Source organism: Artemia franciscana, unplaced genomic scaffold, assembly GCF_032884065.1.
Source record: "Artemia franciscana unplaced genomic scaffold, ASM3288406v1 PGA_scaffold_131, whole genome shotgun sequence".
NCBI lineage: Eukaryota > Metazoa > Arthropoda > Branchiopoda > Anostraca > Artemiidae > Artemia > Artemia franciscana.
In genome coordinates, this window is record NW_027062626.1 from 247,355 (window position 1) to 269,102 (window position 21,748).

General features: G+C 35.7%; 1 protein-coding gene across 1 annotated transcript in view; it reads right to left on the reverse strand.

Annotated features, from left to right (window-relative positions):
• LOC136041297 (cytospin-A-like) overlaps positions 1–21,748 on the reverse strand; it is a gene marked incomplete in the record, with an annotated part of 64,413 nt that overhangs the window by 36,649 nt on the left and 6,016 nt on the right. Inside the window, 3 exon segments of the mRNA XM_065725911.1 lie at positions 1,772–1,900; positions 5,478–5,706; positions 18,219–18,432. Coding sequence (XP_065581983.1) covers positions 1,772–1,900; positions 5,478–5,706; positions 18,219–18,432 — 572 coding nt within the window.

Below are 21,748 nucleotides of genomic sequence, written 5' to 3' on the forward strand. Positions count from 1 at the left end.
AAAGAACTTATCCCCACTTGAACTTTTCTTTGTAAACCAAAGTGAAAAGGGAAAGAGGTAATAAACAGTCTCATGAAAAGAAAATTTTCTTAGTTTTTTCATTTGGATACTGTAAAAATCTTCCAAAATGGACGCAGATACACTAAATGTTGAAAATACAAAAACCTTATAAATAAATTTTCTCTTACTTCCTAATGTCTTACAATTAGCCATACTTTCTTTTTTTTAAAACAAAAAGGGGTAAAAAAAATTCAGTAATTAGGCCTTAAAATAGAATCCCCAAATAACGGACAGAACTTAATAGTAATATGTAATATTACAAATGAAATTCGGCATTGTTCCCAAATTTGCGAAAACAAATTTTCATTTAATCTTTGTTTTAAGTTTTGAAATTTTGCTAAAGAAAAAGGATCCCAATCAAATCGTAACAGTAATTAACATATCGTAACAATTATAATTAATAATTTATACCGTGCATTCAGCTACAAGTATCTGAGTTGGTGATCTTCGTTCAGGAGCAGAATTTTCTAATGCCAGATAGTAGCCTATTTCAAGGTGCCGGGTTTACCCCCTCCCTCCACCCAAAAAAAAATCTCTGTCTGACTCGTAAAAAGTAGCAAAAATACATATAAACAAATTTTAATGCGATACTTTTATAAAACACCTTCCGAACCCCCCCCCCCCCTCACCACCAAAAATCCTGGATTAGATACAATCAAGGAAAACTTTGAAAACTTAAGATCGAAGTCGGCGAGGCTTACTTTTAAAGATAAAAATTAAATTTTGTTTTTAGATACTGTCTTCGAAAATTTTGAGAATTTAAAGTTAAAATTGGCGAGGTTATGGCGAGGTATATAAGTTATAAAGCTAAAAATAAAAATTTCCTTTTTAAATGTTGTCTAGGAAGACTTCGAACATTGAACAGTACGCGGTAACGAACTATTAACGACCCAGCCAAAAGTAACCGAAACTCTAAAAACAGAATTTTTATAGCATGACGTTTAGTAACCATAGCAAAAGATATATATAAAAATTGGCTTTAAATACTGATTCCAAATATATTAATTTCATGTTACCAGTTTATACCTCTTAATAGTACAAGATTTATTGTTCTTCACGAAAAACTTTGTTTTTTGTCACAATTCTTTAAAAAATACTGCTTAAGCACAAGGGCCGTTGAAATTAAATGAGAAGTATTTGTTTTTATTCATGACTTTTAGCGCAAAGAGCGTTTAGGAAGGGGAAACCCCACTTTAATGAATAATTTACTCCTTAATGATACTACTTACTTTTATTAAAAAAAACATTATTTTTTTGTTTTTTTTTATTTAGCTTAAAGTCGGCGACATATTAAAATTTAGCGAGGAATTAAAGTTTTTAATCATAACTAAGTTATATTTTCAAACATAAACATTGCTGCCCTAAGTAAAATCTAAACTGGCAATTTTTCGAGACGCTCCCAGGCCTCAGGTACGTTCTCTATGTTTTTTTTTTGTTTTTTTTTCTAGTTGTTGCTTATATTGTATCCCCCATAAATATACTGCCTGTGAACTGCTATATGTGATCGCCTATATTGAATTTACCGCTTGTATAATAAATTACTTTTTCTTATCCCCCTTGTATCCCTGGCCATGGAGCCTTTCGAGGGGAATTATGTGTATTGTAATTCGATTTTGAATTGTATTTTGTATTGTCTTCTATTTAATATTAATAAACTTCTCTCTCTTCTCTATTAATGTAACAAAAAACAAGGACAGTAAATAAATGCTACCTCCGTCTCTCGATAAGGAACTTTGAGCTCAGTAACGTGATGGTTGTCGGTGGCATCATAAGATTCAGGTGTATAATAAGGTGTCAACTGCTGCGACTGACACTTCCCGCTATTTGACGATTGTACAGCCTATTAATTTAAAATGATATAAGTAAGTCTCAGTGAAGCAAAAAAGAGGCATAAAGTAATTGTATTTGTAAATATGTACACAATCGGAAAAATAGCCACAAAATAAACTTTAAAATTCAATATCCTATAGGTTTCAATCCACCCAAAAATTCATCATTTATAGAATTGGTCTTAACTTAAAGTGAGTTTAGCATTACAATTTTACAATATATTTGATTTAACTGAGGGCTCAGTATCACAAGTTTGAGGTTATTCTGAAGAAAGAAAAGTTTATTCAGAGCATACATATTTTCCTAAAATTAGGGTTGGGTCCAATAAGTATGGGTGACTTATAAGAGTGAAAACTAGCTCCAATGCCGGCAAAAATAGTATCTGTCAAATAATATTATTTTACGACCCAGCAATGCGTCTTTAATAGGAAAATTGACTTTTCAAAAGATCGAGTTCGACACCCCAGGAACAAATGCTCATAATATAGGGATTGTCATTTCGAACTACTTCTTGGATAAAAAAAAAACGTTCACCTTAATTACTCTTTATCATTTTTAAAGTATGAAGGAAATGCCACTTTTAGTTAATTTGGTACTCCGTATACAAAAGCTCGTGCTTGTTATAATCTTAATGGAGTCAATATTAGTGAAACAAAATAAAGAAGATCGATGAGGGGAAATATTGCTCTTTTTTAAGCTATCTCTGAAAGAAAAATGGATAGAATGCTAAGGATATAGGTAGAATGTTCACACACTCTGGCACCGCAGGGCTCATTTTGCGAAACCTAGCATCAGCATCAGGAACGCTAGTTTTCAAAATGGACAAGGCTCGTGCCAAAGGGCGTATCCTAGATTTTTGTATGGGGGGGCATTTATTTAGGGAGATGGTTTGCAAAAAAAAAGAAATGTACAGAACACGTCAATACTTTTTTATATACATTGTTGTTACTTTTTTTCAAGCTAATCAAAAGTTTTCGAGAGGGAGTTCAAACCCGGTAACCCCCATCCTGGATATGACCTTGCTCGTACTATTCTAGGATACTATTTCGTCATTCATTTTTTTTTCTCAAGGACTTTTCTGACGCTACAGTATGAGACATCCCCGGTACAGTATGAGAACGCTATTAGGGCACAGATGCTAAAGGCATCTGTAACCTCAGAACATTTGCTAAGAGAGAAGCCCCATTTTCAAATACTATAGTTACAGTGTTATAAATGGGAAGCCATAACTTTTGTGAATAATAAAAAAAATTAAGCAATTTTAGTTGTTTCATTAGATAGCTAAAAAATATTACTGTGTTTTTACTTTACCTTAATAGTTAATGTTGATTTGTGTGTTTTTACTTTACCTTAATAGTTAATGTTGATTTGTGTTTTTTGAAATTATGCAGTTAAATTATACCTGTCCGAAACTTCAAACAAGCAGAAATGGACTTTTATAAGATGTCGAACTTAAATTGAAAAAAAAAAATCAGAAAGGATAGCGACATCAAACCTAAAATAAGCAATTACGATAAATAGCCGAGCAAATCTTGAACAAACCGAAATTGCCAAAAATTAGAATTTTACTGAGGGGGGTGCCTCAAATCCCCTTGCAGCTAGAGTATCATTCTGCTCTATTAAAATAAGGAATGATGATTGAATGAGAAAAGAGATTATTCAGACAAGTTTTGCAGAGCTTACCGCAGTTGCTCTTAATAAATAAATAAAAAGATACTAATAAATAAAATGGAAGAGCAAAATAAGAAGCAAACTTCAAGGGAAAAAACCATCAAGGGAAATGAGAATTAATTTTAGTCTTCTATTTGAATAGATAGGATTTTCATTAATTATCTGCTTCTTTTAAATAATTAGATCCAAACACAGCGAAGCTCAACAGTTGAATACAACTTTCAGAAAAATCAATTAGTAATACTTGAACCACTCTATGTAGTTATAAAGTGAAAACAAAGTCAAACTGAAAAAGAGTATATTTTGTCACAAATAGGAATGGAGCTTCTCCCCACCATTGCTCCTTCTATTTTTATTGACATTTTAATTTGACATTTTTATTGACATTTTATATTTTGTCACAAATAGGAATGGGGCTTCTCCCCACCATTGCTCCTTCCACGGTTATTTTTATTTACATTTTAATTTGACATTTTATATTTTGTCACAAATAGGAACGGGGCTTCTCCCCACCATTGCTCCTTCCAAGGCTATTGAAACTTGTGCGATTTTTTTTTTTTTTTTTTTTTTTTTTTTTTTTTTTTTATTTTTTTACAATAACCATTAAAGAAAGTTCAAATACTAATCAATTTTCGAGCAAAAAAAGTCTAGACTTTGATGTATTCGTGCAAATCCATTCAATATAACTATTTCAAAAGGACAATTCCTATTTGGTCACTGTTTTCTTCCTTTACAATTCATTTCATTAAATGTAGAGAAAATTTAAGTTAAAAATAACTTTCAGAAACATCAACTGGCAATGTTTGAAGCAGTCTATTTAATATTCAGCAAGTGCAGACGATTTACTAGCCCTATGGGGGGAGGGGGAGGAATTAGAAATACAACTTTATTGTAAAACTACATATCATGAGTTTCCATGTTTTGAATATTCAAATTTTAATTGGTTTTATTGATTTCTGAAATTAAATCTAATAGCTACATGTCATGAATTTCCTAAGTTGAAATACATGTCTTGAGTTTTCTAGTTTTGAATATTCAGATTTTAGTTGGTTTTTATTGATTTTTGAAATTAAATCTAATAGCTTTATTTGACATTAAATTAATATGTTAAAATTACAAAATAAATAACCAAAAATATTTTTGCAATATCTAAGAGAAGATGTCTCAAGAGCAACACATTCCCGGGTCATCATTTTTCTCAAATCCAAGCACCCCACTGTCCAATGGAATATCTTTTTAATCACAACAACCATAACAGTGACAAATAAATCTAAGGACCACATTGAATCGAATATGAAAGAGACATCGTTTAAAGAACATTAATATATTTGGGGATTCTCTATAGTTAAAGTAGTCAACGAAACTACCTTCAAAAAGAGCTTTTAAAAATTTAAAGGTTTCTGCCTTGCAACTTTTGGCGACATAATTGCTAATTATCCTTGTATTAGCAATTAAGTCGTCCTGGCTGAGTGGTTGGCGCGCTGGTGTTGGAATTCTGTGTCCAAAGGGCACGGGTTCAATCCCGGTTGTGACCAGTTATTTAGTTTGGGACGGGGGTCAGTGGCGTGACTCTGTAAGCTCAGCCAGAGTCGACCCAGCTCTAAATGGGTACCTGGAGAAATCTGGGGAAGGTAAGCAGGAAGGGTGCGTGAAAGCACAGGATGGTTGGCCCCCAACCCCCCATTGCACTTCCTGGCTGAAGGGCCATGAAACGGAGATCAGCACCGCTGGTTTGGACCTTAAGGGTCTAGTGCCGTCTTATTTACTTACTTCTTACTTACTTAATTATCCTTGTAAAAGATTCGACAATTGAAACATCAATTACACGCCCTGCCATAGCCCTGGAGGACCTTTATCCTTTTTTCCAACTTCTTACAAAATCATTAAAATGGCATAAAAAAGAAAAGTAAACTAGCCGTTTCTGAAACTGATCCAACTTCTACCTCGGGTGTTAAGAAGACTTGGCTCATAGCTATTCTCATAGGATGCAATGGAATTCTTTTTCTCGACTCTCCCTGTATTATTACATCTAAGCTGTCAATTGATGTGTTTCTATCTTCTTCTTCGTCTTTATGACGGGACTGGAAAGGTGCTGGATCAGAACGAGACTTGCTAATAGAAATACTTTCTTCAGGTCGACACTCTCTATAAAGAAAATTTAATCACACAACTTTGGATAAAATTTAACATAGAAGGGAACTATTGGACCTCTGGCAATTGAGTTAGCCATTTCACAGCAGCCATTATTTAGCATACTTGGAAAAAAAAATATATAAACAAATATGTAAAAATATAAGCAACGTGTGTAGGTTTTAACCAATTTCCATATGGAATACATCCCTAAAGGAAATTTGGCCATTATCTGACACACAGTGTCAACTGTAGCTGAAACAAGGAACTTTACTTTAAAGCTAAATCAATAGGTAATATCAGGGAATACATGTTTCTCACTTTTTCCTTGGACTTTCTAAGTTTAATAGATTTCAATTATCCTTGGCAGTTCCTTATCTAATTAAAATTTAATTCCTAAGTATAACTAGTTTGAAGAGTTTCCGATTTTGTCTCAATTCTTCCTTTACTTAGGCAGCTCAATTGCGCTGCTCATGTTAACAAGCATATTATCCCTATCCCTTTTTCGTAAACTTAAGTTTTTTCATAATATTAGTTCGAGATTTTCTAATTAAATTAATGACAAACTAAAAAAAACATTATGCCTTTCTGCTTGATCTTCTTCCTCTGAAGAGAAATCGAAACCCGTAAAGCTAACCAAATAACGTTATTACAGTTTAACTCCCTATATTTTCTTACTTGGGAATATTGTTAAAATATAATAGACTACAAAAAGAGGTATATATCTGACTCATCTAAGGACACTTTTTCTCGTCTAGCCAAGACTAAATTATAGAATTCACTTAAATACGATACAATTAAGTGCGTCAAAAATAGAGAAAATTACAATAGATGATACATGGTTGGTTTTGATGTTTATTTACCGATCATCTGACGGTTTTTTTTTTTTTTTTTTTTTTTTTTTTTTTTTTTTTTTTTTTTTTTTTTTTTTTTTAATGGAGTAAGTTTAATGGCTTAACTACCAAGGACACTAAAAATGAAATGTGATTCTTTAAATTGGTTAAGTAGAAAATTACACAACTATGTACGTCATTAAACATTAGGAAACAATGAAAATTCAATTTTTAATGGAAGATTTTCATCTGTAATCATGTAATTTTTAAATGAGCGAAAGAGTTTTACCTTCATGGAACTCTAGAAACTGTACCTTTCCTGATTGCTATAGCAAATGACCAACACCGCCATAATCTAAGCTATGCATTAAATGGATGCTATCAAAATCATTCAAGATTAAACACTCTAAATTATTAGTCAATTGACTTATCTGTAAAAACATCTTTTTAGAAAGACCAATTCAGTTATCCTATTCTGTTATATTCACCCTTTTAGTTAACTAGTGACATTTCAATATAATCCTTATTTTCTTTTGGTTCAAAAATATTCATTTTATTACTTAATTTTTATATATTCTCACTTACCTATGCTTGTTTAATATTGAAGACAGGTGTCTGGCAAGGTTGCACCACCACTCTTGATCTCTTCAACTGCATGACAGACTTCATTATGACTTGCACGACAGATCACCTTCGATACGGTCCTTAGTTTGGACACCGGTTTCTTACTAGTGCTGACTTCACTGATGATATAGCCTTAGTCGCGGACACTATCGAAAAAAGTCACCAAAACTCTGCATGTGCTTTCAGAAGAAGCCACAGAAGTTGGTCAGCGGATCAACTGGCAGAAAACCAAAGTTATGTCCTTCGAGGCCCCCCATGCCACTCTACTGTGAAGGAAGTTAACAGCAGGAGCAACTCAATAGATGTAGTTGAAGACTACACTTAGGCTACCTGGGATCCCCACTGTAAAAGGATTTGTTGGTCAACAAGAGCTCGCATCTCGAATAGCCAAAGCGTCAGCAATAGCCAAATATAAACCGCCATATTAATATGCGTATTTACAATGCTCCAGTCAATTCTGTGCTACTCCATAGGGCAGAGACGTGGCCAGCCACAAAATCTTTCCTCTTCACCGTCAATGTCTTTCAGACCAAACATTTTCGAAGAATCGAGGGTTTTCACTGGACGACCTTTGTTATCAACCAGACCCTCTTGTCATGTACTTCAAAAACTCCTTTCTCGACGCAGATTCCCAGCGCACTATTCACCTGTACGATCGCCTCCTTTGTCTGCCATATGACGCACCAGCACGGTTATGTTTGCTTCAACCCTAACCAGCACGGATCCCAGAGGACACACCCCACTAGGTGGAAAGGCCAAACCAACGAACTCCTTGCCTCTGCCCACATCAAAGTGAAGTAAGCCGCGAGCCTGGCAAGCGATAGGTCAACCTGGAGGCGCCTGGTCTCATGGTTTTCTATGCCGTCCTGGCTAAGGTCGTAAGTAAAGTCAAGTTATACTGAACATTTCAGTTTCACCACCCTATTGATTTTTGTACTGCTCGACTACCAGATCCAGATAAAGTTGGTCTTACACTCGTTTTGCTGGGCCTGTTTATAAACAAGAAAAGTTTCCAGTGGTTTTCGTTTACGATTCATTGTGGCAACAGAGGAGAAAATTTACGCAACCAAAGGATCTTAATAATTGTATGACAACCATAGAAAAATCGTAGAAAATCCTAGTTTTCAGGTATGGATAGACCTAAGATGGGGGCAGTGCGCCAAATTCACTTTCATTTTAATGTTCCTGGTGCTTCAAACCACACCTTGAAGCGTGTGGACCTGGTTAAACTGATCTAATAGAAATTGGCCTACTTATTTTAGAGTCACAAAAATGCTAATAAATCTATAAGTGCTATTATTATGGCTGCAATCATCAACAATCAAGCGCTTTGACATTCTAGCCGACAAAATATATTTTTAAAATGTGAACTTCACCGAGTTGCCTTTTGAACAGGTGAAACCGTCAATGCTTTTAGCACTTGGATTTTTTCGCTAAAAACACACGCCAATTGTTCATGCCACAAGTACTGATTTTTAATAGCATTGGTGGTAATAAAATTAAACAATTACCTTAAATGAGTTTTTTTTCGAATCTTTCTCCATCTGTCATTAGAAAAATGGACCGAAGCATATGTGACTAAATAAAAAGTAATTAAAATAATTCAAAATGCAACCAAGAAACTGTTTTAAATTGCAGGAAAATTAAGAATACTGTACTGAACAGCTGCTTATTCTGACATAAAAAAAATTACTAATGTGAGAGAGTATCTAAAACAAAGGGGTTCTCGAGCAACCACCTATAATCACAGTTCGTGGTAAAGAACCAGCTCAATCGTAAGCGAAACTTTTAAAACGGAAATTTGATACCAATATATACATCAAAAGAATTGGATTTTTATGTTGATTTTAAATATATAAGTTTCATCAAGTTTAGTTTTACCCATCAAAAGTTACGAGACTGATAAAATTGCCCTAATTTTTGAAAAAAGGGGAAAACATCCCCTAAAAGTAACAGAATCTTAATAGGAATCACACCATCAGATTCAGCGTATCAGAAAACCCTACTGTAGAGGTTTCAAGGTGCTACCTGCAAAAATGTGGAATTTTGTATTTTTGCCAGAAGATTTTCCCGGATGCGTGTTTATTTGTTTTTTATCCCAGGGTTGATCGTATCGACCCAGTAGTCCTAAAATGTCGCAAGAGGGCTCATTCTAACGGAAATTAAAATTTCTAGTGCGATTTTCAAGTGACCAAAAAAATTGGAGGGCAAATAGGCCTCCTCCCCCACTCATTTTTCCCAAAGTCACCGGATCAAAATTTTGAGATGGCCATTTTGTTAAGCATAGTTTAAAAATTTAATAACTATGTCTTTAAGCACGACTTAATCCCCCACAGTCCCAGAGGGAAGGGCAGCAAGTTATGAACTTTGCCTAGTGTTTACATATAGTATTGGTTATTGGGAAGTATACTGACGTTAAGTGAGTAACTTAAGTGAGAGGTTCTTTCCATGGAAGAAGAGAACTTCAATGAAGGGGTGCTGGATTTGCAAGCGGTATTTAAAAAACAATGAGAAATTAAATAAAAGCCCAAGTTTTTTCAACTGAAAGTAAGGATCGACATTAAAACTTAAATCGAAGAAAACTGTTACGTATATAAGGGGTTCGTCCCCTCCTCAATACCTCACTGTTTACGCTAAAGTATTGTTAGTAATTTCAAAAGAGCTATTTATTCTAATTAAACGGCCTTTGCAATTCAGGTGTCATACTTAAGTAATTGGAACAAAATTCGAAATTTAGTGTTAAGGGCGAGGCGTTGACGAGAAGACGAACCTCCTCATATACGCAATAAAAATATACGAATATAGAAGTTCGTTATTTAAGTTAATTTGTAAGTTACTTATATTTATTACTAATAAAAATGTTCGATTAGAAGTTCTAGTGGCCTTCTTAAGCAACCAAAAAAAACTGGAGGGCCCCCTCCCTTGCCCTTTTTTCTCAAAATCGTCCGATCAAAACTTTGAGGAAGCCGTTTAGCCACAAAAAAATATAATTGACATGCAAATCTCGTTTTAATTATTCACGTAGGGTGGACCATAATAAAACCTGCATTAATTCAAAAATTAAATTTAAAAAAAAGAAGTTTATTCAACTGAAAGTAGGAAGCAACATTAAAACTTAAAGGAAATGAAAATTATTACGTATATCAGGGAGTTCGTCCCCTTCTCAATACCTCACTCTTTACGCTAAAGTATTTTTAGTAATTTCATAAGAGCTATTTATTCTAATTAAACAGCCTTTGTGATTCAGGGGTCATTCTTAAAGAATTGGAACAGAATTCCAACTGTAGTGTAAATAGCGAGATATTGAAGAGGAGGCGAACCTCCCCAAATTCGTAATAAAAATATACGACTATAGAAGTTCGTTCCGTAAGCTATGTATATTTATTACTAATAAAAACGTTCGTAAATAAAATTAAAAGTTCTAATGGCCTTTTTAAGTAAAAAAAAAATGGGAGGGTCACTAGCTCCCACCTGTCCCCTTTTCTCAAAATCGTTCGATCAAAACTTTGTGAAAGCCATTTAGCCAAACGAAAGTAAAATTAACATGCAAATTCAGTTTTAATTATTCATATACGGTGAGCCAAAATCAAAATCTGCATTAATTCAAAAACATTCTGAAATTAAATAAAAAAAACAAGATTTTTAACTGAAAGTAAGGAGCGACATTAAAACTTAAAACGAACAGAACTTATACCGTATATGAAAGGGGCTGTCCCTCATCAACGCCCCGCTCTTAACACTAAAGTTTGACCCTTTCTCACAACTCTGCTTTTTAAAACAATAACAAGAGCTAAGAGCTCATATGGCACTTGTGACAAGGTCGGAAGAGCCAAGAGCTCATATGGTATGAGCTCTAGCAGAATTCTAAGAATGAATTGATTGCTTTAAAAGGAAAATCATTGGCTTAATGCCGGTCGGGATTTAAAATAAGAGCTTTGAGTCACGAGGTCCTTCTAAATATCAAAATTCATTAAGATCCGATCACCCACTCGCAAGTTAAAAATACGTCAAATTTTCTATTTTTTTCTCTCCCTTCAGCCCCCAGATGTTCGAATCGGAGAGAACGCTTTATGAAGTCAATTTGTACAGCTCCCTGGCACGCCTACCAATTTCCATCGTCCTAGCATGTCCAGAAGCACCAAACTCGCCAAAGCACTGAACCCCACCACCTAACTCCCCCAAAGAGAGCGGATCCAGTCCGGTTACGTCAGTCACGTATCTACGACATTTATAAGCATTTTCCAAGATTTCTTGTTTCCTCCACCAGCTCCCCTAATGTCAACAGATCTGGTCGGGATTTGAAAGAAGAGCTCTGAGACATGAGTTCCTTCTAAATATCAAATTTCATTAAGATCCGGTCACCCGTTCTTAAGTTAAAAATACCTCAATTTTTCTAATTTTTCCAAATTAACAACCCCCAGCTCCCCCAAAGAGAACGAATCCGTACCAATTATGTCAATCTCGTATCTATAACTTGTGCTTATTCTTCCCACCAAGTTTCATCCCGATATCTCCACTCTAAACTACTACCACTACTACTAATAATAATAACTCACTGCAGCACCAAGCCCCTGAGGCCAACACAGCTACGCACGCTCCTCCTCCAACCTAATCTATTTAAAGCCTCCCTCTTTACACCCTCCCATTCCTTTAAATTTTTATTTATGACATCCTCCCAACCCAGACAAGGACGACCTGCTTTCCGTGTAGCCCCAGACGGTTGGCCAAAAAGGACAATCTTCGGTAATCTGTCATCCTTCATCCGTAGAACGTGGCCTAGCCATCTCAACCTTTCTTTCATTATAGCCCTAGAAAGCGGCATTGAACCACATTTTTCGTACAGCCTACTGTTTGAAATACGGTCAGTCAGCCGGGTACCCAGAACAATCCGTAGGCAATTTCTCTGGAAAACATCTAGTAAATTTTCATCTGCTTTTCGGAGCGCCCATGCTTCAGAACCATATTTGACCATTGTCATCACTGTAGCTTCCAATATTCTAATCTTGGTTTGCAGACTTATCTTTATCTTATCTTATCTTTATCTTATCTTATTCTTCCAAACTTTTTTTAACTGTGAAAAAATACCCTGAGCCTTAGCTATTTTACTTTTAACATCTTCACTGCTCCCACCATCTTTACTAATAATACAACCAAGGTAACTGAAGCTCCCAACCTGATCAATCTTTTCGTTACCTAATGTTACCTGTTCATCTTCACTTATTCCTAGCCATAGTGACTTAGTCTTCTTAACATTAATTTTCAAGCCTATTCGTTTTCCAAGATTTCTGTTTCCCCCCTCCAGCCCTCTATGCTCCCGGATCTGATTCGAATTGTTAATGGAGCATCTGAGACATCAGATTCTTCTATATATCAAGTTCATTGAGATCCGATCACCCATTCGTAAGATACCTCAATTTCACGTTTTCCAAAAATTCTGGCTTCCTCCTCCATATCCCTTCAATGTCACCGGATCTGGTCGGTATTTAAAATGAGAGTTTTAAAGCACAAGATCCTTCTAGATATCAAATTTCATTAAGATCTGATCACCCGTTCGTAAGTTACAAATACCTCATTTTTCTAATTTTTCCGAATTACTCCCCCCCCCCAAACTCCAAGAAAGAGAGTGGATCCGGTCGGTTATGTCAGTCACCTATCTTGGACTAGTGTTTATTCTTTCCACCAAGTTTCATCATGATCTCTTCTCTTTAAGCGTTTTCAAAGAGTTTCACCCCCCCCCCCCTAGTGACCGACCGGTTGGGATAAAAAAATAAAAGATCTGAGTTCGAGGTCCTTCTAAATATGAAATTTCATCAAGATACGATCACTCTTTCACAAGTTAAAAACACCTCATTTTTCTAATTTTTAGAATTAACTCCCCCCCCAACTCCCCTAAAGAGAGCAGATCCGTTGCGGTTATGTCAATCCCGTATCTAGGACATGTGCTTATTTTCCCACCAAGTTTCATCCCGATCCCTCCACTCTAAGCATTTTCCAAGATTTTAGGTCCCCCCCCAACTTCCCCTTCATCGGATAAGGTCGAGATTTAATATAAGAGCTCTGAGACATGATGTCCTTCCAAACATCAAATTTCATTAAGATACGATCACTCCTTCGTAAGTTAAAAATACCTCATTTTTCTAATTAAAAAGGTAAGGGTAAGGTAAAGGATACGGCATTAGACTTTACAGTCCGTACCGGCGGTGCTGATCTCCGTTTCTTGGCCCTTCAGCCAGGAAGTGCAATGGCGGGTTGGGGGCCAGCCATCCTGTGCTTTCGCACACCCTTCCTGTTTACCTTCCCCAGATTTCTCCAGGTACCCATTTAGAGCTGGGTCGACTCTGGCTAAGCTTACAGAGTCACGCCACTGAGCTCCGTCCCAAACTGAAGATTTGGGTACACTGGGATTCGAACCCGCGTCCTCTCAGACAAGGGATCCCGAATCCAGCGTACCAACCCACTCGACCAAACCCACTTTCTAATTATCTAGAACTAACCCTCCCCCCACTCCCCCAAAGAGAGCAGATCCGCCCCGATTATGTCAATCACGTATCTAGGACTTGTGCTTATTTTTCCCACCAAGTTTCATCCCGATCCCTCCATTCTAAGCGTTTTCCAAGATTTTAGGTTCACCCCCTCAATTCCCCCCAATGTCACCGGATCCAGTCGGGATTTAAAATAAGAGCTCTGAGACACGATATCCTTCTAAATTTCAAATTTAATTAAGATCCGATCACTCCGTCGTAAGTTAAAAATACTTCTTTTTTTCTATTTTTTTCCGAATTAACCGGCCCCCCGCCCCCCCCCCAGATGGTCAAATCGGAAAACGAATATTTCTAATTTAATCTGGTCCGATTTCTGATACGCCTGCCAAGTTTCATCGTCCTAGCTTGCCTGGAAGTGCCTGAAGTAGCAAAACCGGGACAGACAGACAGACAGACAGACTGACCGACAGAATTTGCGATCCCTATATGTCACTTGCTTAATACCGAGTGCCATAAAAACTTAAGCATAAAGAGCGGGTATTGAGGAGGGGACAGTCCCTTTCACATACGGAATAATTTCTGTTCGTTTTAAGTTTTAATGTCGGTCCTTACTTTGAATTTAAGAAAACATGTTTTCTTCTATTTTAGCGATATTAATTCAAACATTTTAGGAATTAAACATACCTAGTGCACAAATTTGAAAATCTAACATGAATATTGCCTTCCTTAAGCGTTTTTCGTGACATCTGCAATCCTTTTAACCTCTGCTCATTTTCAGTTTGACGTACTGTATGCCTTAATTATGGACTCTTAAATATTTTAATTCTGGTCTTTGCTTTTCTTACACAAAACATTTTTCAAGACTAATTCTATGAACAGACAAATTTTTTTTTTCTAAAATAGATCTAGACATGTATTTACTTGTTTAATTCTTTAATTCGCGCCGCCAGGTTTAATTGAATATCTGATTTGCCTCTAACCTTTTTTCGAGGTTTTGAGATGACTATTGGACCTTCTAAATCAATAGACTTAACACATTAACAGTTACCAGAGTGTTAGAATCTGAATAAAATATTTCTGTAAAAACATAGAATAAAATACATATAAATTTGAGGGTGCCCAAAAAATGGGGATAGGGATGGCTGCACTCGATGCAGTAGAATAGGCAAAATATAATAGGAACCTAAAAGCGAGCAAAGATTTTCAACCATGTGATTAAAATCTCCTTCTGCGTCCATGTCGACCTTTTTAACGTAAAACAATTATCTAAAAGTTATTGCACATGGTTAAGGATAATAGGAAATTTCGTTAGAATACGCAAATTTTACTTCAAATGTGGATTTATATCCTGCCCTTTAGTTTTTAGGGTCAAAAGTTTAAAAAAAAATACAAATATTCCAATAATTAAAATTTAGCAAAATTAAATAAAAAAAACTTTTTTGAAAAACTTTTAGTTTTAGGGTCAAAAGTTTAAAAACAAACATTACAAATATTCCTATTTACTAAATTAAAACTTAGTAAAATTAAATCAATTAAAGAACGAGAAGAAATTAACTTTAAAAACGTTTTTCTAAGAAAAGTGAAGAATGATTTTGAATAAAAAAAAAGAAGCAGAAATAAAGTCACAGAAATGACTATGGATGAAAAGAGGAAACGTAAACCAACCGAAACCAACAAGAACAACCAAGTTAAACTCAAAATTAACAGTTATCTCTTCCATCCCAATCCATTCAAAGCCTCTTTACACCTTCCCGAGGAGTTCTTATTTCCCCTAAATCTTTCCTTACATCCTTCCACTCCATTCGGGAACGACTTGCTTTTCGTTTGGCCCATGACAGCTGCCCGACAAGAACAATCTTTGGCAATCTGCCATGCTTCATCCGCAGAACGTTTCCAAGCCATATCAACCTTTCTCTTATTATAGCCCTAAAAAGCGGAATTTAACCACATTTTTCGTGCAGCTTACTGTTTGAGGTACGGTCAGTCCGTCAGGTACCCGAAACAATCCGTAGGCAATTTCTAGCAAATCCCCCTCTGTTTTCCAGAGTGTCCACGCTTAAGAACCATACCTGACCACTCTCATCGCTATAGCTTTCAATATTCAAATTTTGGTTTGAAGACTATCTTTCTATTCTACCAAACTTTTTTCAACTGTGAAAAAACATGATCGACCTTAGCTATTCTACTTCTAACGTCTTTACAGCACCCACCGTCTTTACTAATAATACTACCTAGGTAGGTGAACCTGGCCACAAGTCTTCCTAACATTAATTGTCAAGCCTATTCTTGCATTCTCAGCTCACAAAACCTCTAAAACGTTTTCATCTAGCATGCTTGAACCATAAGCATAATCAAACAGTTCGTGGTAACGAATTGTAAGTAAGGAGTGACCCAGCTCAATAGTAACAGAAACTCTAAAAAACAGAATTTTGATACCGATAGATATATCAAAAGAATTCGCTTATTATGCTGATTCCAAATATACAAGTTTCAATAAGTTTAGTCTTACCCATCAAAGGCTACGAGCCTGAGAAAATTTGTCTGATTTTCAAAAAAAGGGAGAAACACCTCCATAAAAGTCATCAAATCGATATAAAAATTAAACCATCAGATTCAGTGTATCAGAGAACCCTGTTGTAGAGGTTTCAAGCTCCTATCTGCAAAATATGCAATTTTGCATTTTTCCCACAAGAAAAATCACGGATGCGTGTTTATTTGTTTTTCTTTTTTCCAGAGGTGACTGTGTCGACCCAATAGTCTTCGAATATCGGGAGAGGGCTCATTTAAATGGAAATTAAAAGTTCCAGTGGTCTGACGAAAAAGATTGGAGGGCAATTTGGCCCCCTCCAGGCCCTTTCTTTCTCAAAACCTTCTTAAGAAAATTGAGATAGCCATTTTGTTTAGCATAGTTGAAAGGCCGAACAACTATATCTTTGCAAATAACATACCCCCCCCCCCAATAGCCCCTGGGGAAAGGTTTCAAGTTATAAATTTACCTGTTGTTAACGTATAGTATTTGTTATTTGAAAGTATGCATACATTTTTCGGTTGGGGGAGACGAATTTTCTGCTGGGGGGAATTTTTATAGGGAGAACTTTCCATGGGGGAGGGGGGGAATTTTCCAGGGGATGAATTTTTCAGGGAAAATTTGCACTAGGTGAATTTGCCAGAATTCTTATACGAAGTTCTTCTTATGTCTTGCTGTCTCTTTGCCGACTCAATTTTACGTGTGGAGACGTTAAGGGTAATTGTCCGGGGTAAATTTTCACCTGGATTGAATTGTCTAGAGGATATATCCGTGAGAAGGAGGGATTTTTCCGTGGAGGTGGAGCCAAATTTCTTGGCATTATTTAAAAAATGATCGAAACTTAAAAAAAGAAACAATTTTTATCAACAAAAAGTAAGGAACAACATTAAAACTCAAATCGAACAGAAATTATTACGTATATGAGGGGGGTTGCCCCCTCCTCAACACCTCGCTCTTTACGCTAAAGTTTAGATTTGTGTCTCAATTCTTTAAGAACGACTCCTGAAACACAAGGTTCGTTTAGTTAGAACAATAAGAAGCTTCCTAAAATACTTTAGCGTAAAGATTGAGGGGTTGAGGAGGAGGCAACCTCCTCAGATACGTAATAATTTCTGTTCGTTTTCAGTTTTAATGTTGCTTCTTACATTCAGTTGATTTTTTTTTCTTTTTTTTATTTAATCTAAGTCTAGGGGAGACACGTCTTCCCTTAAAATGAATTAAGTCTCAAATTTACTAACTCATTTAAATTGGGTTTGTAATTATTTTTTGGACGAATGTAGCACTGTGTGGTAGCATGTCCGGTGAAATAAAAGCATTTGAAAAAAGATGGTTGATAGTTCAATTGATTGAACCTCAGAGTTTCGCTTGATAGCAGTTTGGTCCTATTGGGCCAAAATGGCAGAAATTAGCCCTTCAGTGTGGTGCAATTCACGTTGCAACTAAACTAGAAATTTCCATTTCCTTTGACTTGAGGTCTATCTATCCTGATATTCTACCTCTGAGAATAAAAAGCCTCCTTGTCGTTCTAAAAGAAATGAAAAAAAATGCTACATGTAACTGTGGAGTTGAAGCCTCCGCTCCAGTGTTTTCAGACATGCTAAAAAGATGGGATAATAGGAAAAAGATGGCGTTGATATCAAGATAACAACTTTTTGATAACAAGTTTTTCTGTTATAAACTTTTTATTGGTAGTTTTAAACTTAATAAATTTTGAATGTTTGTAATCAGCACGAACGATAAATCCCTTTCATGGATATTTTGTTTTTAAACTTTTTTTTCATATTTTGTTTGGTAGTTTCAGAATTAATAACCTTGAAATACTTGGAATCAGCACAAAAAATAAATTCTTTTTATGTATATTTTTTTTGTTACTAGTATCTCCAGTTAGTAACTACAAAGTATTTGATGAAAAATATAAGGACCAACTACCAAAAAACACAAAACGTTAGAAAAAAAAGTCTTAATTGTGCATTTGGAATTGTTTTCATATCAATTTTGCTTTTATTTTTACATAAATTGATTTTTTTTTTATGAATTTTTGTTTGATCAAGATCTTTTTACCTATAATTATTAACCTCAGGTGACTCCTGAGGAATTCCAAAACTGTCAAGTGATATTGGCGATGCCAGTTGACCTCGTAATGGGCTTAAAAAGTGAGATGGAACAGGCAACCTTGAAGCTATTCTACTGGGTGAAGGAGATGGATTCTCTGAAGGTGATGTCGATCCAGTTGATTTTGCTGAGCTCTTTTTAAACAACGACTTCAACTTCATTCCTGAAAAATGAAATTTATAAATAAAGAATACATTACAAAATAAATAGATTGGACACACAAAAAAGCATACAATAAAAATAAAACAAGTCGAAAAAATCTGTGATTTCTTTTAAGTAATTAAGCAAGAGATATGTTTACCTCAAACATCTCTTGGTGAGTAACTATCATTTTACTTAAACTTCATAAATTTTGCAACTTCAGAGAATATAAAACATATGACTCGTCACAGTATACAAAAGCTGCAGGAGACCCAATCATTTACTTTTTCATTTAGAGTCAGGATTCTCACTTCAAATTATCAGAATTGGGACTAAAAAAACGAATCCTTACTGTTTGATGACTGTTTCGACCACAATTTACATTAACATCTCCTATGGTTCCAATCCAGACTCCAGCAACATAATTGTCAAAGAGAGTGATATTTCTTTCTATTTTCTACAATTTCTTTAATAGTGGCATTATACTTCGTTAAAAGAAGTATTAAACTCGGAAAAATACCGATTCTTTATTACAGTTTAGAGGCATGGGCTTACCACGCTGAAAAAATGGAGTTCAGCTTTCAGCTTCAGTACTTTAGACGAATGTATGGTCTGCAGAAAACAACATATAATTTTCGTCATAGAGGGGACTGTAGCTAATGTCCACTGAAAAAAACTAATGTGTATACACGTGGTAAAATTTTGGCTAAGAATATCACATCATCCAGAACATAGACTAACCAAAGCTGTGTATGGCGAATTGCTAAAAAAGGAATATAAATCTTCGTGGCCGTTCTAGATATGCATTATATAACAAAAACTCATGGACGAGAGGGTTTTTTTCTATTTACAGAATAGTGGCCAAGGCACTACAAAACGTGAGGATGTTTTTATCGTAGCGATTTAGCGACTAGACTAGACGACCAAAAATTCCGCCTTGGAGTTCTAGCACAAGTTCTTTGAATAGCTGATTTTTCAACAGAGGTAGTAAATAAATTTTTGATGAAGAACATTATTTCAAAACTTATCAACAAAATATTTTACAATTTAGATTCAGGTGCGAGCCAACTTTCTACAACTATTGACAAATTGGAGGGATCCTAATCTTCCAAACAGATTGGGGATTTGCCAACTATGCTGTGTTTTGGGGGATGGATGGACATTTCATTTTAGGTCAAATATTGGTTAACTTAAGGGAAGATTTATCTAATAATGGTAATGATGAGGTTTAGGGGATCCTCAAACAAGCCTCTTCAAAATACATAGTGAAAATGGGCAATTTTATTTTGAAGGTTTAGAGGCATGTAAGTAGGATGTTTTTATTTGTTTGCATCAAGTCTATCACTGGGCAAAGAGGCCCTTTTTGGTCACTTCTTGTTGATGAGTCCAAAGGACTCATCAACTCATCAGCATGGAAAAAGAGCAGCTAAGTTTTGTCATATGCTACATAGCAACTGATGGCTGGGTGTAGGGAAAACCACTTGTAGTCTACCATGTAGAAAAGCTAAATGCCCAGTCATCAATCATGGTCATCAATGAACTTGTTCTTCGAAACAAACTAAATTTGGGTTGTTGTTTTGCACAGTATTATAAAAGAGTTTTTATGATGAGCTGGGCATTCAATGGACTAAGGACCAAAGTCAGGGAGCAGCCTGCACCATAAGCAGTCAACATCCATTTCCACTCACATAGCCACTCACATAGCCACTCACAGTTTTCATTCAGCCTTTGAACTGTGAGGACGTAAGCTGTATTATACTTCGCATTTAATTGGATTGCACAATAAGCGAAACTGTTGAAAGTACGAAAATTACGAAATACTATAAATTTTCTGATAACGAAATATCATAATTTACTGACGGCTTGATCAAATACAATCTATGATTTTTGAGTATCATTTAGATTATGGGAAAGTAAGTCGTGCCCTATAAAATGAACTTAGTGTATATTTGTCCAGTTTTGAACTTTCAACAGAGACAAATTATCAATACCGCAGATAAGGATGCTGTTGTTAAACTAGCACGAAATTTTTTGGAAAGGATGTGTTTAAAGAGACTATTGAAATCTGTCATATTTTTAAAGTGGATATTCTTGAGAAGCGCCAGGGATCACATCGAAGTGCGGCTTTTATGGTCGACTTTTACGAATTGCTATTAGACCGGATCTCGAAAGATAATCCTGTTCCATGATTTGCGATTATGGACCCATCAGATGTTCTGGTTTTTTCGAGCGAACCAAATACTATTGTGGCAGCAAGATTAAATGACTGTGTTAAAAATTAAATTTTCTTGTTGAAAAACAAGAGTCTGTTAGCACAGATATGGATGAACAAAACCGTTTGTGGCCATTCCTTTGTAAGCCAAAAAATGCTACATTTCCGGTCATTTTTAGTAATTTACCTGCTAGTATGCAGTCTTCCAATCCCGCTAAGCAGCGTGAGTTTATTTCAAATTTGGAGTGATTAGACAAAATCGACCATGTTGAACAACAGAGTGATAGGCTACTGGTGTTTGTGAAAGATAATGATTCTGCCTCATTGGTGGTAAGTGCCCTACCACCCAATTCACGCATCAGTGCTAAGGTCATAAAGAAAGAATATCTAGGAATTATAAGGATTGACAAGGGCAAGGGCTTTGATGAATTAAATATTACAGGTCCAGTTTACTCTGTTGCGCAAGCGAAGCGCTTTGGAGGTAGTTCCGTTGTCCTTTAAATCTCAAATAGATATCAATATTGCTCTATAGCATGGCATCAAAATGTGTAAACTCCACTGAATCAACACAAACAGTGCTATAAATGCCAAGGATTTGATCCCTTTGCACGTGAATGTACGAATGAACTTAAATTTGGTAGATGTGCCTGACCCCATGTTAATAGCCGCAATAATGCATGTTCAGCCTCCACTGTGAAATGTGCAAATTGTGGTGGAAATCACAGAAGCAACAGCTTTTCCTGTGCCGTTTTGAAGAGCTGTATGTCTACCGCTCCTTCGAGCACTCAAGCTTGAGGCTGATACCCCCACCCCACAGATATAAACCATTGCACCAAACCTGACTGTGTAAACCTGTATCTTCAGAACATAAATGGAGCAAGAGATAAGTTAATAATTTTAGCTGAAACATTCAAGTCATTCAAAATAGTGTACATAATAGAGCACAGGTAGGTAGCGTTAATAGTAATCAGTTGGAAGTTTCTTGTGAACACGAGTTCTTCATCTGTCCTGCGAAAATCATAGGAGGTCGTCCCTGTGGCGGCATTATGATTGGAGTAATTAAGAGCCTTAAGTGTGTTTTACTTGAAACCAATGATAATTTTGTTGTGGTTGATCTAGGCCATAC